At 35.9% G+C, this 15036-nt stretch overlaps 1 protein-coding gene across 3 annotated transcripts in view; it reads right to left on the bottom strand.

Annotated features, from left to right (window-relative positions):
• The window catches only part of LOC144445615 (regulator of G-protein signaling 17-like), a 63060-nt gene that overhangs the window by 9875 nt on the left and 38149 nt on the right, over positions 1-15036 (bottom strand). The window contains exons 1-2 of one of the 3 annotated variants that reach the window (XM_078135229.1): positions 6335-6517; positions 5825-5991 (exon numbers count right to left, since the gene is read on the bottom strand). In XM_078135229.1, coding sequence (XP_077991355.1) covers positions 5825-5991; positions 6335-6415 — 248 coding nt within the window. In that variant the 5' untranslated portion in view covers positions 6416-6517. Of the gene's footprint in view, positions 1-5824; positions 5992-6334; positions 6518-15036 lie in introns of those variants that run through there. The other 2 variants (XM_078135230.1, XM_078135231.1) reach the window with 2 other exon arrangements.

Below are 15036 nucleotides of genomic sequence, written 5' to 3'. Positions count from 1 at the left end.
CTGTTAAGCTAATTTTGGCGTGAAAGGTCTTTGTACTGAAGAGATGATTGTTGTTTCCACGGTGAATGATGCAACCATATTTAGTAAAAAAGCCAACTCCGTGGGAATATACTTTCAACGTGAACTTAAAAGTTAAATAGTTAAATATGTCTAACTTTTAAGGGTTATTTATCATAGTTGGATGATTAGATTAGGTTGAGACTATTATTTAAAATGTCAAATACAGACAGAGATATGCAAATAAATTAACCAGATCTAGATCTGGTATATCTGCTTGAATTATAGATTTGCTGTAAACACTGTTGACTTAACATTGCAAAAAATCGTTTTTATAGTTTGACTTTCGGTATGCCCCAATACCTTTGTCGCGACATGAAAGGGCCTTGTCGTTGTTTTCATTCCAACTTTGTTTACGTTTTGTTGTTCGTTTTTGAGCAGTCTGTTGATTATCTGTTTAATAAATAATAAATTCTTTTAAAATATATCTTCGATACTGATGTGGCTGAATCTGCTGGAGCTTCTTTACTGCTATCATCGTCTTCAACTGATGAAAACAAATCCTGACCGATCACATGACCGATCATGGGTATGCTTGGAACCATTTTTGCATTTTTATTTACCTGTCGTAATTTGTCTCGTTATTGAGACTATGAAACAGATAAAAAGATGATTTAATGTATGACTATATCTACCATTCTTGTGACAATTGCGTTCTCTGGCACATTTGTTGTGCATGCCTTATAGGTGGGCTTTGTATCATTGGTCAATTGAAAATCGGGATAGATTTGTTTTTCTATATCGAATTTTGGGGGTTAAAAAAATCTGCCTCGTTATAGAATTTTTGAGGTTAAAACAGTCGGCCTCGTAACTGAACAAATACATCAAAGAGTAGTGCGATAGACAATTAAAGTGAAATGTCGTAAGCTGTGAGGTCAGAAGAATGTCGATGAAATAGCCATATAGCTCATCAACTTACAAATAGGTCGATAAAATACATGATTACAGTGACTTTGCTTTCTGATCACATTCGCTCATCAAAGTTGAAGTCGTGCATAGTCGTTGCAACACTTGAACGTTTTGACAGTTTCTTTGTTTGGCTCCATATGTTTTTAGTCTATTTATGCATGGTTGATTATCAATTATTGGATAATGACTAAATGCCATGATTGTCTTAAATACCACTGATGTTATCATGCATAGAAACGTTGTAAATAGGATTCTAGATAAAATGATGTTATCATGCATAGAAACGTTGTAAATAGGATTCTAGATAAAATGAAGTCACCTTTATTATCCTCTTTGTTTTTTTGTGGGTATGAGCTAAAATTCTACCGATGCATTTCGTAAAATGTAGTTCGGCTGTGAGGAAATCAGTCGAACAAATGTATACACCTGATTATATAAAAGGATTTTGGCGGGAAATAAATAAACTTATCACATATTCTACAATGAATAATATATATTTAAACCCAATTTTCATTCATTTGCAAGACGCTCGTCCTTGCTTGAATTTAATTTCCCAATGAGAGAAGTTCACTATTTCACCACACTTCCGCTATAAACACTGATATTAACGTACTTTACAGGATGGTAGCTGACAAAGTATGGTGTGACCTCCAAAACGAACGGCGTCGTCTGTCCGAGTTGACCTAATTACTGTATTCGTATTCGTTCGATAAACTTGATATTGAACTACAGCACAGTGCGTACTGAAGAGAAGATGTCCAAGGTTGTATGGTTTATTATAGTTAACCCCGATGAATTCACATATCATTTACTGACAGACATTCCACAGTATTGGGTTTCTATTACTCGCTGCAGTTTACTACCGGTTTGGAGAGTATATTGTATTTTATACAACTGAGCTCCTATGGGAGGGCCAAGGGGAATGGAAAGACCGCAGAGTTTACACTCGGGTCTCGGGGAGGGCCATGTTTTAAAAAAGTGGAAGTAGAAGAGGGTCAAATTTACTTTGACTGCATTGTTTTGAGATTTTGACATCCCATCACTGCCACTGCTATCACATCCCATTTTTGCCACCATTATACCGTGATATCAGTCAAATCTCTGCTGACAACCATGAATGGAGTCAATTGTTAGTTGTGGTGTGAGGAGAGGAGTTAGTCTCACAGGAGTGAAGGGGGAACAGTGTGGTAAGATATTCGGAATAATGTGGTGGAATGAAGATTTTGACCTCTGTACCGACTATTGTTGGTAGAAATGCGTATCTAGTCTTTGGGAGGTCTGGCCTTCAGCTCTTTCAATTAGATATAAACAGGCAGTGCGCACAGTGTCTTCACACACATCCAATGTGGTAATAGTACTGGCAAACAAGTAATGCCATCAAAATTATCAATGCTAGTGGTGGCAGCGATGGGACCGAGTCCTTGCGATTGACTCTGGGACTTGTGTCTCTTAAGCATTCGAATCGGATGTTATCTAATATGTCAATGGTGAGGGGGGGGGGGTATGCTTTAGAGGAAAGGAAATAGAGAGATGGCTGCACGTTTTAGAAAACGGATTTGGGGGGGGGGGGGTCACATTTTATACAACACACCGTTCTTGAATTCCCCTGTAATTACTGAAGGCTCCCTTATTCAACATTTTCTAAAGAAGAAACCGTATGAACTGGTTTACCTTTTCACCAAACAATCTTTAAGTTAACAAATCGGGGATTTTCAGTTTATCCCCAACTTGTGTTTTATGTTTGCTTGTTAGTTAATACGGACAACTATTTTCAATGGGCCTTAAATGTCTGTCTTGTTAGTTAGATAGTTAGTTATTTAGTTAGTTAGTCACTCAGTTTGTTTGTTTGTTAGTTAACACGGACAACTATTTCCAGTGAGCCTTAAATGTCTGTATTGTTAGTTAGTTAGTTAGTTTGTATGGTTGTTTTTTGTTTGTTTGTTTGTTTGTTTGTTTGTTTGTTTATTTGTTTGTTTGTTAATACGGACAACTATTTCCAGTATTGAGCCTTAATGCGTACATGTCTACTTTGCAAGGAATCCAATCAATATTTTCCTTTTATATGGACGAGCAAAAACAAATAACGTGGAAAAATATTTGGCCTCAACATAGCCAATCTTAATATTATGTTTAATAGTGATCACACTCCTACCCAACAAGTGAATAACGAGTAGACCTGAATTGAGATACATTCTAATAACAGAAGTTGACATGTGTGGTAAGTATGTGAGATTCCTTCCTGTGTACATGTCATGTGTCAAATCGTTTCTTTTTATGTCAATCACATCCAGCAGACCATAGAAGTATATATTTTCCCCCTTTGCTTAATAATGTACCACTTGAATATTTTTCATGGGCACCTGTCATCATCTTGGACTCGAACACATTGTTCTGATGAGCTACAACAATACATTCAAATTCAAATACAACGTATGTGTTCCGGGAAAATATTCCCGCTAAATGGTTGCAGACGACAATTATACAATATTTTTTCAAATAATTTAGCAGTTTCAAATTAAAGGTCATCGCATTCAGTGGGCCTGTCATTTTGAAGAGGTTGGTCGTTTCCGCCAAAGAGGCGCAGACGACAAGCATACTATATCGTTGCGGCTATCAGCAAATAGATACTGACAGCACATATTTGAAATATCTCAAAGTTTATCCGAGTACACGTACGTCAACAGTACCACAGCAAGGCCTCAAAGGGGAGATCACATAGTCATAGCAATGACATTTAGAAGAATGTAATGATGAAGGCGGGAAATATCTCTTATGACCTCATACTAAATACACAGAGGTCGCTGATCAGGGATGACAGTTTTTTTCATTTAATGACTATTTTGCTCGATATTACCGAAAATCAATTATGATAAAAATGACCCCAGGCTGCGGGTGAAAAGTACAAAGTAGGGCAATATCTACAATACACGATAGTTGAAAAAAACCTGCTTTAATTACGCGCCATTTTAGCCTGGCTTCAGGCATCGACTTGCAGCTGCTTAGATTTGACAGAACTGGGAATTGTTGTCTGCCGGATATCGAAAATTTGATTTCTCCAGATCTGAGAAGGTTACTGCGCTGCTGGCACTCAGAAGCAGATTTGTCTCTTTGACAAGGAAAATCGAATTTATTGAACAAAGAAGGGAGGAAAAGGGACGCTTTTCACAGCACTTTATTCGAACAAAATGTGAGTCAATATTTCAAAAGACTACACACATTCCAGTCTTTCGAAAAATGGAAGGCCCCTCATCCCATATCGCGAACTCTTTTGTATAGTTTGATCAATCTCACCTAGTGTTGTTTTGTGACGCACATAGCTGAAAGTCATGAAGAATTGGCTTTTTAATTTGCAGGCACCAGGATAGCAATTACAAAACCCAGCACCTTAATGTATAACAGAACAACAACCCTTACATTGTTGGTAATTTGATATCAAATTGTTCCTATCTCTCATATTGAGTGATTGACACATCTTGCCGGTATTATACGCTTACTTGTTTGCAAAGAATAAATTATGGCACATTATTTAGAAGAGGTAGTGTGGGTCGTCGACTGCGGTAGTGTAAAACGAAAGGTAGCTCATAGTGTTCTCAAATTCCAGGCAAATTTGATCAATCTGTAATTATGTCTGTTCATTGAAACATGTAAATTGTATGTGCTTGAACCCGTTCACAAAATGTCATCTGTATTGGGTATTATATGTGAATAATTAGTTGCGTACACGAACACAGCGCGAGGTCAACATTTATGACGTAGGCACGATGCAGAAAATTTCAAGATAGTGTCAATGTCACCGGTGAGGTCACACCGCAACCTACGGTATAAAACTAGTTTTTATTTCATGACGCAATTCCCCTTTTTACAAGCAGTGAATTGAACACTTTATTGACATGTAACAAATAACATACGACCACTATCTACAATAATTTGCATAAACACATACCTGCTAAATTTATCCGACAAATATTAACCATCACATCATTGTTGTTGTAGCACGCGGTAATTTTGCTTTGGATATGGCGTTTTGTTGAAAATGATTAAATCTGTTTGTTTTTGTTAACACTAGGGTACTACTCCGTTATGGGTTTTCATTCTTTTTGCGGGAATATTTGGTTCATATCCAAAGCGCTGAATTCTTTTGCTGTCGACATTGATTGCCAGCTCATACGGAACAAAACATTTGTACTAAGTATGATTGGTAATTCCACGCACATAGTAGGAACAAGAATTCAGGATTCATCCCAATTGTCGGTTTAGTTCCGCTTTGAATGAGTCTAACGCTTTTCTGTGATAACATCTAAAAACCCTTGCATGGACTTAAATCTATTTAACCTCCCTTTAAACGATGTATGAGCGTTTATGCTTGAAAAGTAGCATATATTCAGTATATCTCGCCTTCTCCTCATATGTAGCCATGTCTCCATCTCTATCTCCATCTCAATCTATCTATCTATCTATCTATCTATCTATCTATCTATCTATCTATCTATCTATCTATCTATCTATCTATCTATCTATCTATCTATCTGTCTGTCTGTCTCTGTCTGTCTGTCTGTCTGTCTGTTAGTCTCTGTCTGTCTGTCTGTCTGTCTGTCTGTCTGTCTGTCTGTCTGTCTGTCTGTCTGTCTGTCTGTCCGTCCGTCCGTCCGTCCGTCCGTCCGTCTGTCTGTCTGTCTGTCTGTCTGTCTGTCTGTCTGTCTGTCTGTCTGTCTCTGTCTCTGTTTCTCTCTCTCTCTCTCTCTCTCTCTCTCTCTCTCTCTCTCTCTCTCTCTTCCACTTTTAAACATATATCATATATAACATTGGAACTATGGTATTCGAATACATAAATAAAAAAATATGGTCTTCATTTACTTACCAGCTACAACTACAGCAACAGCACCAACAAAAACAACAGGCTTTCGATTTATTTTTATCTTGAGCGGGAGATGGAGGTGGTGTGTTCTGTGTCGTTTGGCGGTCACGGTCTTTCTTCATTCTTGACCCTGCGTTACCAGGCAGGGATGACAATGTGGTCATTTGCTGCTGGGGAAGAAATAGATAGACAAAGGAATACAAAGATGGGTTTTAGAACATATACGGGAAGACAAAGCCAGTGAAATGGAAAGACAGGGGCGAACAGAGAGACAATGGGGTACAAGAGAGAGAGAGAACGAGAAAGAGAGAGAGAGAGAGAGAGAGAGAGAGAGAGAGAGAGAGAGAGAGAGAGAGAGAGAGAGAGAGAGAGAGAGAGAGAGAGAGAGAGAGAGAGAGAGAGAGAGAGAGAGAGAGAGAGAGAGAGAGAGAGAGAGAGAGAGATTAGTATATTGCATATATTAGTCATTATGAATTCACCTAATGCAATGGAAATAAAATTGGTTATTCTCACCATGTACTGGCGTGTACCCGACGATATTTTGTTTGGAGCAGTGCACTGCCATAGACACCACAATGAACCGCGACTACCCATATCTACAGCTTATGACAATAATCTCTTTAAAAAGCTGGACAGAACTTAGAATTCCATCCTCCTTGACTGACTTTAATCTCGTATGTGATGACACAAATGCAAATGTCCTCCTCTGGCACTGAGTGTTAGTGAGAGAATAAGTACGGCGACTGTCTGATGAACTCTGACCCAGATCAAAACCGTGAACTGCAGTATCGTGACACTTTGGCGGGCATTTTAACATCAAATTTATTGCTAGCTTTTTAAAAAAGCTGCCGAATTTCCCTTTAAAAACTTACTATAAGAATATAATCTATTTACACAGCAACAAGTACAGTACTACAAACTCACCCCATCAGTTATCTGTTTCTATGTTAATTATTTTTTTTCTACTTTTGTCAGGAATCTAACGCACGTTTAACTTAAATTAGAAAGGTTACTCTATACGATACATTTATCAAAGTATTGTACGCGTTGAATTTTATAACTCTAGATGGAATACATGTATACATAATACATACAATGACGACGTAATAAATGATGTCATTACACACTTAATGAGTCAGAGAGTCGGGTATATTTGGTTATGCTTACGAAAAACGAAAATTACAATATAACAATTTTATGAAGTCAATAGTGAAAAAAAGCTGTAATTATTGTTACATAGATAAATTAATATTAATATGTAATAACATTATCGTTCATACCTATAATGTATTTCATGGTTTACATAATTACTGTTTGTTTGTTTGTTGTTTGTTTTTCGATTACATAAGTAATTAAGCCTAAGCCTAATGTGATGCAAGCTAATACGTTTGTATCAATTGTTTATCCACAGTGACTTCCCCCCCCCCCCCACACACACACACGCACGCACGCACGCACGCACACACACCAGAATGCTGCATGGATATGCAATATATTGTTAATAAGATCTTAAGTCAGGTTATGCCCACAATTCGACCTTTAATCTTGTATCAAAATGACCTTGAGTTGACCTTGTAACAAAATGTGTCAACGTACTCTCCATTCATTATAAAGTAACAGTTACAAAAGTAGCACGTACTGAACTTGATGAAAGGGATATAAGAAGAGTGGTTACCAAGGAAACGATCACAGCTCACTACGTGAATGTTTTGTGTTGGCAAGTTGTTCGCTTGCCAACCTTCTGATGTCAACAAGCAATACGCAGTGACATTTTCAAATATTCCTACAACATGATAAAGTAAAGTGAAATGTTAACAGGACTTAGACATCAATTCTAAGTTGGGTGTCAATCAAGATAATTCGTAACTGGAACTACCAATCAAGGTTGATGTCACACCAAGTTTGAACATTATAACTTATTTAATTACAATCATAATGGCGCGACCCTTTGACCTGCTTCAATGATTTTTGACATGATAATTTACTTATATTATACACCAATCTCCGACACGTGGCAAAAATATATACCATTTTCAGTGCAATACAATACGATGCTATACGATACGATACAATACGATACCATACGACATGACACGACGATGCGACACGACACACGATACGATACGATACCATACCATATCGATACCATACGACATGACACGACGATACGATACGACATGACATGATACGATACGATACGATACGATACGATACGATACGACGCGAAGTTTAAGACAAGACAATACCCAAATACCGAAGCTTCCGTAATTTTCACTAGAATTAACAGGTTGATTATGTCCAGTTTCTACGAATACAGAATAATGGATGTACAACACACAGAAATTTGTGGTAATGATTTTATAGCACGACAATTAATAAATATTACAAATGTAAAATATTGGTGTGATGAAGTGACCATACAGTAAAACATTATGTAGACGAATTAAAGTTTGGTAGATTATGATACACTTGAAGTGTACCTGGTTTGGTATGTAGGATAACTGTCGTTTATATGATGTACATTATGTAGACGAATTAAAGTTTGGTGGATTATGATACACTTGAAGTGTACCAGCAGGTTTGGTATGTAGGATAACTGTCGTTTATATGATGTAATATTATTAATGATTCCTTTGAAACTAAAATCTTACCGGAATGAAGTGAACGCATTTCTTTTATCAACGATCTAAAACGAAATTGAGACGTGCTAAAGAACAAACATTTCGCTCAATAACTTTTGGTGGGAAGGTGGTCGATACTCGGAACGACTATAAAGACTTTAAGCTGCTGACACACACACAAGTCATCTTTAAATTGTTTCCATATTTTAGTATGTATACTTGATTTGATTTAACTTTCTAGGGGTGTAGAGTGCTCGTGAATTTTATTCGCTTGAATGGAAAAGTAATTTGATAGTAGGTTTACAGTGTCTACAATTATTTCGAGGCATCGGCATTACCGAATTTAATGACATAAACTATTCCGCTCACACTCTGACTGTCTTGTTTTACTTTGATTGGGTTATATGTGACCTGAATATAACCATGTCCGCAAAATAAGTTCGCTAATGGCATTTCTTTTTTTGCGAAATATGAACATTAAAGTAGATTTATGTCAACCCCTGGAGCATTCTTGATTTGTTACATTGTTTACTACACAGCTTAGTCTATCAGGGTTGAGTAGCGCTTTATTTTGTCATCCTATGAAATATCAAATACTTTGTAATTCGTTTGAAAAGTGTGTGTCATTTTTTCAAGTAACTACGCGCCAAAATTTGGAATGTGTTTAAATGATTTCATTCACATAAATTTGTATTAATTTTATAAAGGGCAACTAGTCGGAACGTACAGAATTTGAGCCCACGTGACTACTGTTATAATTTCAGTTATTTTGTGTGTTCTACTGAAACGAATCTGAAGACTCAGATGAGGGTTAGTATTAAATCTCGTTGTCACATTTAAAACGCCATTTCGTCAGTTCGTTGAATGATAAAACTTAATACGTGTGGAACATTCACCTTACAATTTATATTCAATTTCCTCGCAGTTATTATGACTAGTAACTAAAAACCTCACTGACTAATGTAGAAGTACACAAGCACACGTATTAAGAATTGCGTTCTGAACTTTTCATAGTCTATCTATCTATCTGTCTGTCTGTCTGTCTGTCTGTCTGTCTGTCTGTCTGTCTGTCTGTCTGTCTGTCTGTCTGTCTGTCTGTCTGTCTGTCTGTCTGTCTGTCTATCTATCTATCTATCTATCTATCTATCTATCTATCTATCTATCTATCTATCTATCTATCTATCTATCTATCTATCTATCTATCTATCGATCTCCGAAATATTTGGGTTAGAAATGTATGGTTCACGATGATATTATTTATAGACAACCCCAGTGTAAAATTATATATATATATATATATATATATATATATATATATATATATATATATATATATATATATATATATATATATATACATATATATATATATGACAACTTGTATAATGTGTCCGCTAACAAATGATTTCAAAGTATATTTTAAATTGTTCCAGTTGTAAAGAACAATTATTAATCACTAATAAAATGATCGATCTTTGTGCTAGATATTCAACGCACTGTCGTAAGAACTAACGATGTATTTTCTCCTACAATCTGAGACATTCTCATGATTTGGCAACTTTTTTCTCCTTATTTCACGGAATTTAAACCAGGTCAAACACAACTGCATCATGACATAGGCGCTCTTGAAGTATATGCAGAGCAGTCGATATCGGGAGGACATCAAAACTTTGATTATATATCTCTCTCCTGTCGATATGAACGGAAACGGAAACAGAACATTGACATTTTTCATTTTCAAAAGGAACAGTCGAAATAAGCCGGCTATTGCCTTAAATGTCACCTTGATGATGACGAAACAGTATCGATAGCAATGCTCATAAAATCTTTGATTAAGTCGACATTTCTAGAAACACTTACGTCCACTCAATTAAGTGAACATTTCTAGAAACACTAAAATCCACTCGATTAACTGGACATTTCTAGAAACACTAAAATCCACTCGATTAAAAGGACATTTATAGAAACACTAAAGTCCACTCGATTGAGTGAACATTTATAGAAACACTAAAGTCCACTTGATTAAGTGAATATTTCTAGAAACATTAAAGGCCACTCGATTAAGTGGACATTTCTAGAAATACTAAAGTCCACTCGATTATTAAAGTGGACATTTCTAGAAATACTAAAGTCCACTCAAACAATGACTATCTACGATGGTTAGTTACCTTAACTTGGAGTGAATCAAACGATAGTAAACGAATGTTGGTTGTCCCAATCATGTCGATAACAGCATACACTGACTCACCGAGACTATGGTGCTTTCAACGTATCCACTTCTGTTGGTAATATTATACATTTTCTAAAGAATTATATCGAATCCTCAGACAAATATTCATTAGTAATAATACATAATTGCACTATTATTTAGAACTTTGTACCTGAATTATCTGTCAGTTAATTTCCCTATTAACTCATTGTGTTTTTATCTGGTTTCCTAGTTACATTTTTACTGATGTTTTCGGAGAGATAGTAATCATCTCCACTCATTGTCTCCTAATTAACTTCACAATAAGCTTTACGACTGACGCATGCGCAGTAGTGTTCTGACGCAAACACCCCCTCAAAGGAGGAACCATTTGCATGTGTAATTCCCTTCACAACAAATGGTTGCTATGGTAACACATGGCACGGATTTATATAAAGATGGAAATGAAATGAAAATAAGTTCTTAAAATTATCTCCTAATAGTCGTGACGTCATGACTTGTTTACAAAAATGAAAACAGAAAGATAATTCGATATATCAATGATTATCGTATGAAAATACAATTGTGTTTACATATATTAGGAACATGGATGAATTTCTTATATCCAGTTTAGGATTCCTTATTTGCGTTTTTAAAGAATATATAATTATTTTTGTTCATTTTCAAATGTACGTATGCCATCCCTCTACATTTGTACTTAAAAGTAAGAAATGATTTATTTGTTATTTAAATAACATCATGACAAAAATTTTCTAGTACTTCGAAAAACATCACTTCCCAAGCTCCTTTCCTCATACACAGGCTACCTCTATTACACTATGTTGCCTCAGATAAGTTGTGTACTCTATATTGTATACTTGGACCTCGGTTTAGGCTGTGTTATTACTCTATGTTGCCTCAGATAAGTTGTGTACTCTATATTGTATACTTGGACCTCGGTTTAGGCTGTGTTATTACTCTATGTTGCCTCAGATAAGTTGTGTACTCTATATTGTATACTTGGACCTCAGTTATAGGCTGTGTTATTACTCTATGTTGCCTCAGATAAGTTGTGTACTCTATATTGTATACTTGGACCTCGGTTTAGGCTGTGTTATTACTCTATGTTGCCTCAGATCTAGATAAGTTGTGTACTCTATATTGTATACTTGGACCTCAGTTATAGGCTGTGTTATTACTCTATGTTGCCTCAGATAAGTTGTGTACTCTATATTGTATACTTGGACCTCAGTTATAGGCTGTGTTATTACTCTATGTTGCCTCAGATAAGTTGTGTACTCTATATTGTATACTTGGACCTCGGTTATAGGCTGTGTTATTACTCTATGTTGCCTCAGATAAGTTGTGTACTCTATATTGTATACTTGGACCTCGGTTATAGGCTGTGTTATTACTCTATGTTGCCTCAGATAAGTTGTGTACTCTATATTGTATACTTGGACCTCGGTTTAGGCTGTGTTATTACTCTATGTTGCCTCAGATAAGTTGTGTACTCTATATTGTATACTTGGACCTCGGTTTAGGCTGTGTTATTACTCTATGTTGCCTCAGATAAGTTGTGTACTCTATATTGTATACTTGGACCTCGGTTTAGGCTGTGTTATTACTCTATGTTGCCTCAGATAAGTTGTGTACTCTATATTGTATACTTGGACCTCGGTTTAGGCTGTGTTATTACTCTATGTTGCCTCAGATAAGTTGTGTACTCTATATTGTATACTTGGACCTCGGTTTAGGCTGTGTTATTACTCTATGTTGCCTCAGATAAGTTGTGTACTCTATATTGTATACTTGGACCTCGGTTTAGGCTGTGTTATTACTCTATGTTGCCTCAGATAAGTTGTGTACTCTATATTGTATACTTGGACCTCGGTTTAGGCTGTGTTATTACTCTATGTTGCCTCAGATAAGTTGTGTACTCTATATTGTATACTTGGACCTCGGTTTAGGCTGTGTTATTACTCTATGTTGCCTCAGATAAGTTGTGTACTCTATATTGTATACTTGGACCTCAGTTATAGGCTGTGTTATTACGTTAATCAATAGCATATGAATACTGAAACTGCTTTTCACAATAACGACCAACGAATCATAAGAAAGTACTGTACATTAGACACGGCTCTTTACGATATCAAAACTACGTATATTGCCTCCATAATACCATTACATCCAAATGTAATCCTCTACGAGCATGAGATATCATGTGCACTCTTTACGGCCACTAAAAGATTTATCGTAAACGTGAATGTATGGTGTGAATGAGGACTGACATAAGGATGGTTTGTTTACCTGAAGACCTAGATGTGACCAACTATAGACGTTGTTGTCAGACATCTAAACGTATAACCTATTCGACATTATTACTGGAATCTAAGCATAGGGCATACCATTGTCACATATGTTTGTAATAATACTAATATATTAGATATGCTCAAATGATTCCGAAACCATGTGATTTTATGAATAATGGACAGATATGCTTTGGGGCATCACAAACTCAGACCACTCTATGGTTTGAAAATGAATCATGATGGTCGAATTGTTGATCGAATGGTTAGAGTGGCCGGCCTGGATTCTGCATATTGCAGGTCGATCCTCACCGCGGCCGTTTGTTTTTTAAATAAAAGGTTTGTAATAATACTAATATATGAGATATACTCAAATGATATATCCAAAGTGCCAAGTTATGTTCAGAGCGTAACTTCTAGTAATCTTTTAAAGAAAAGGTTGGAAGGATACTTTTATGATTTAATGGATCGATGTGCAAAGGATGACCTTTTTTTCTTGGTTGTTGTTTAGTCCCATGTATATGTGAGTTTGATCTGTTGTCGGTATCTTTGGTAAAGTTGAGTTTGTCTGTTCTATGTGGGACCACAGTGGAAATAAGTTTTTAACTTTTCTGTGTTATCCCAGTACATTAATGTTTATTTTGTCTGTTGTAATTGTTTTCTGTATACTGAATTATTTTCTTGTGCTGAAATAAATCAAATCAAATCAAATCAAATCAAGGTTAATAAAGTCCTTGGGCAAGATTTGAACCACGATTGTACACTAGTCAACCTAGCTGTGTAATTCGGGACCTGGTAGGATAGCGGTTGCGATCTGTATGTTTTAAGATATGTCATATGGATAACGATGATCTCCAAAGAAAAAATATAATCACTGCTAAAAATGAAAGGAACACATCTGTAAATAGTTTAATTTTGCTGTACTAAAACTTTAAAGAATGCATGTAAAAAGGGAAATTGAGGAAAAACACAGAAAACACGTCATTTTAAAGCAGTGTGTAGGCAACTAAATCTCCCTTTTGCTTTTGCTCTGGTTGGAAAAGTTCACGTCACAATGAAACATAGACATTCTCGGTCGGCGATGAATTTTAAATCAAGTCTAAAAATGCAACCAATGTTCCAAATCCATTCTAGCATATCCTACTGTGCTTGCACAAAAACTTACTGGGTCCGATCTTTAAAAAAGGTCTAGCATCAACAGCAATGACACACTTAGAAAATGCTAAAACATTAATCTTACAACAGGATGGCTTTCAGAACGGACCTCCTAGCTTACCCATGGAGTTCAAACCTTCTGCAAAATTAATCGTAACATAAATCGCAAATAGCTATTATTGACATTAATTAAACACAATTTATTAAATTCAAAGCTTTTGCTGAAAATTGATGTGCCATATGACCTAACTTAATCCTAGACGCGTAAAGATACCGCAATGGATTATATTGAGGTAGTAAAAAGAACCATTGTGCTGTTATAGGTGCGGTGTCGAAAAAACGCTATATAATAAAAATAACAATTTTAAGTACAACAGATCGTTTAACTGATAGTATGCACTCTTTGAAACATGTATTTAATATAACTGTTCAAACTGTATACTCGTTGTCTACCCAATAATGGGACAGCATAAAAAAACTGAACGTTAAGTACGTATATATATATATGTGTCAATTTTACTAGTGTTTCAACTAACAATAGAGTAGTGCTAATTGGACATCATTTAGACAAAAGACCGAGGAAATTTGTATCACAATCAGTCCAGTGTTTTTGAGTTATTATGTATATTTACGGACGGACGGACGAACGAACGGACACACACACAATCCAAACTCCACAGCAATATCTTTCAATAGGAGAGGTAAAACTGTTTCCGTCACGTTTGCCTCACGACTCATCACCGTTCCTGTTTACAGTTACTATACCTAATTTAAATACCATGACTGAGATATCAATATGTTGGCTTTAGACACAATGTTGTCACTCCATAAATACGCATTCTCAGTAAGGTAAAAAATAGCAGTAAATCAACAAATAAAAAAAATGTCTCAAAGTTGCATTTATAGGCAAAACAATACTGATAACCGTGTATTTCCGATCGC

The sequence above is a fragment of the Glandiceps talaboti genome, chromosome 14, assembly GCF_964340395.1.
Source record: "Glandiceps talaboti chromosome 14, keGlaTala1.1, whole genome shotgun sequence".
In the NCBI taxonomy this organism is placed as follows: Eukaryota; Metazoa; Hemichordata; class Enteropneusta; family Spengelidae; genus Glandiceps; species Glandiceps talaboti.
This window is presented reverse-complemented; position numbering and strand designations above follow the sequence as displayed.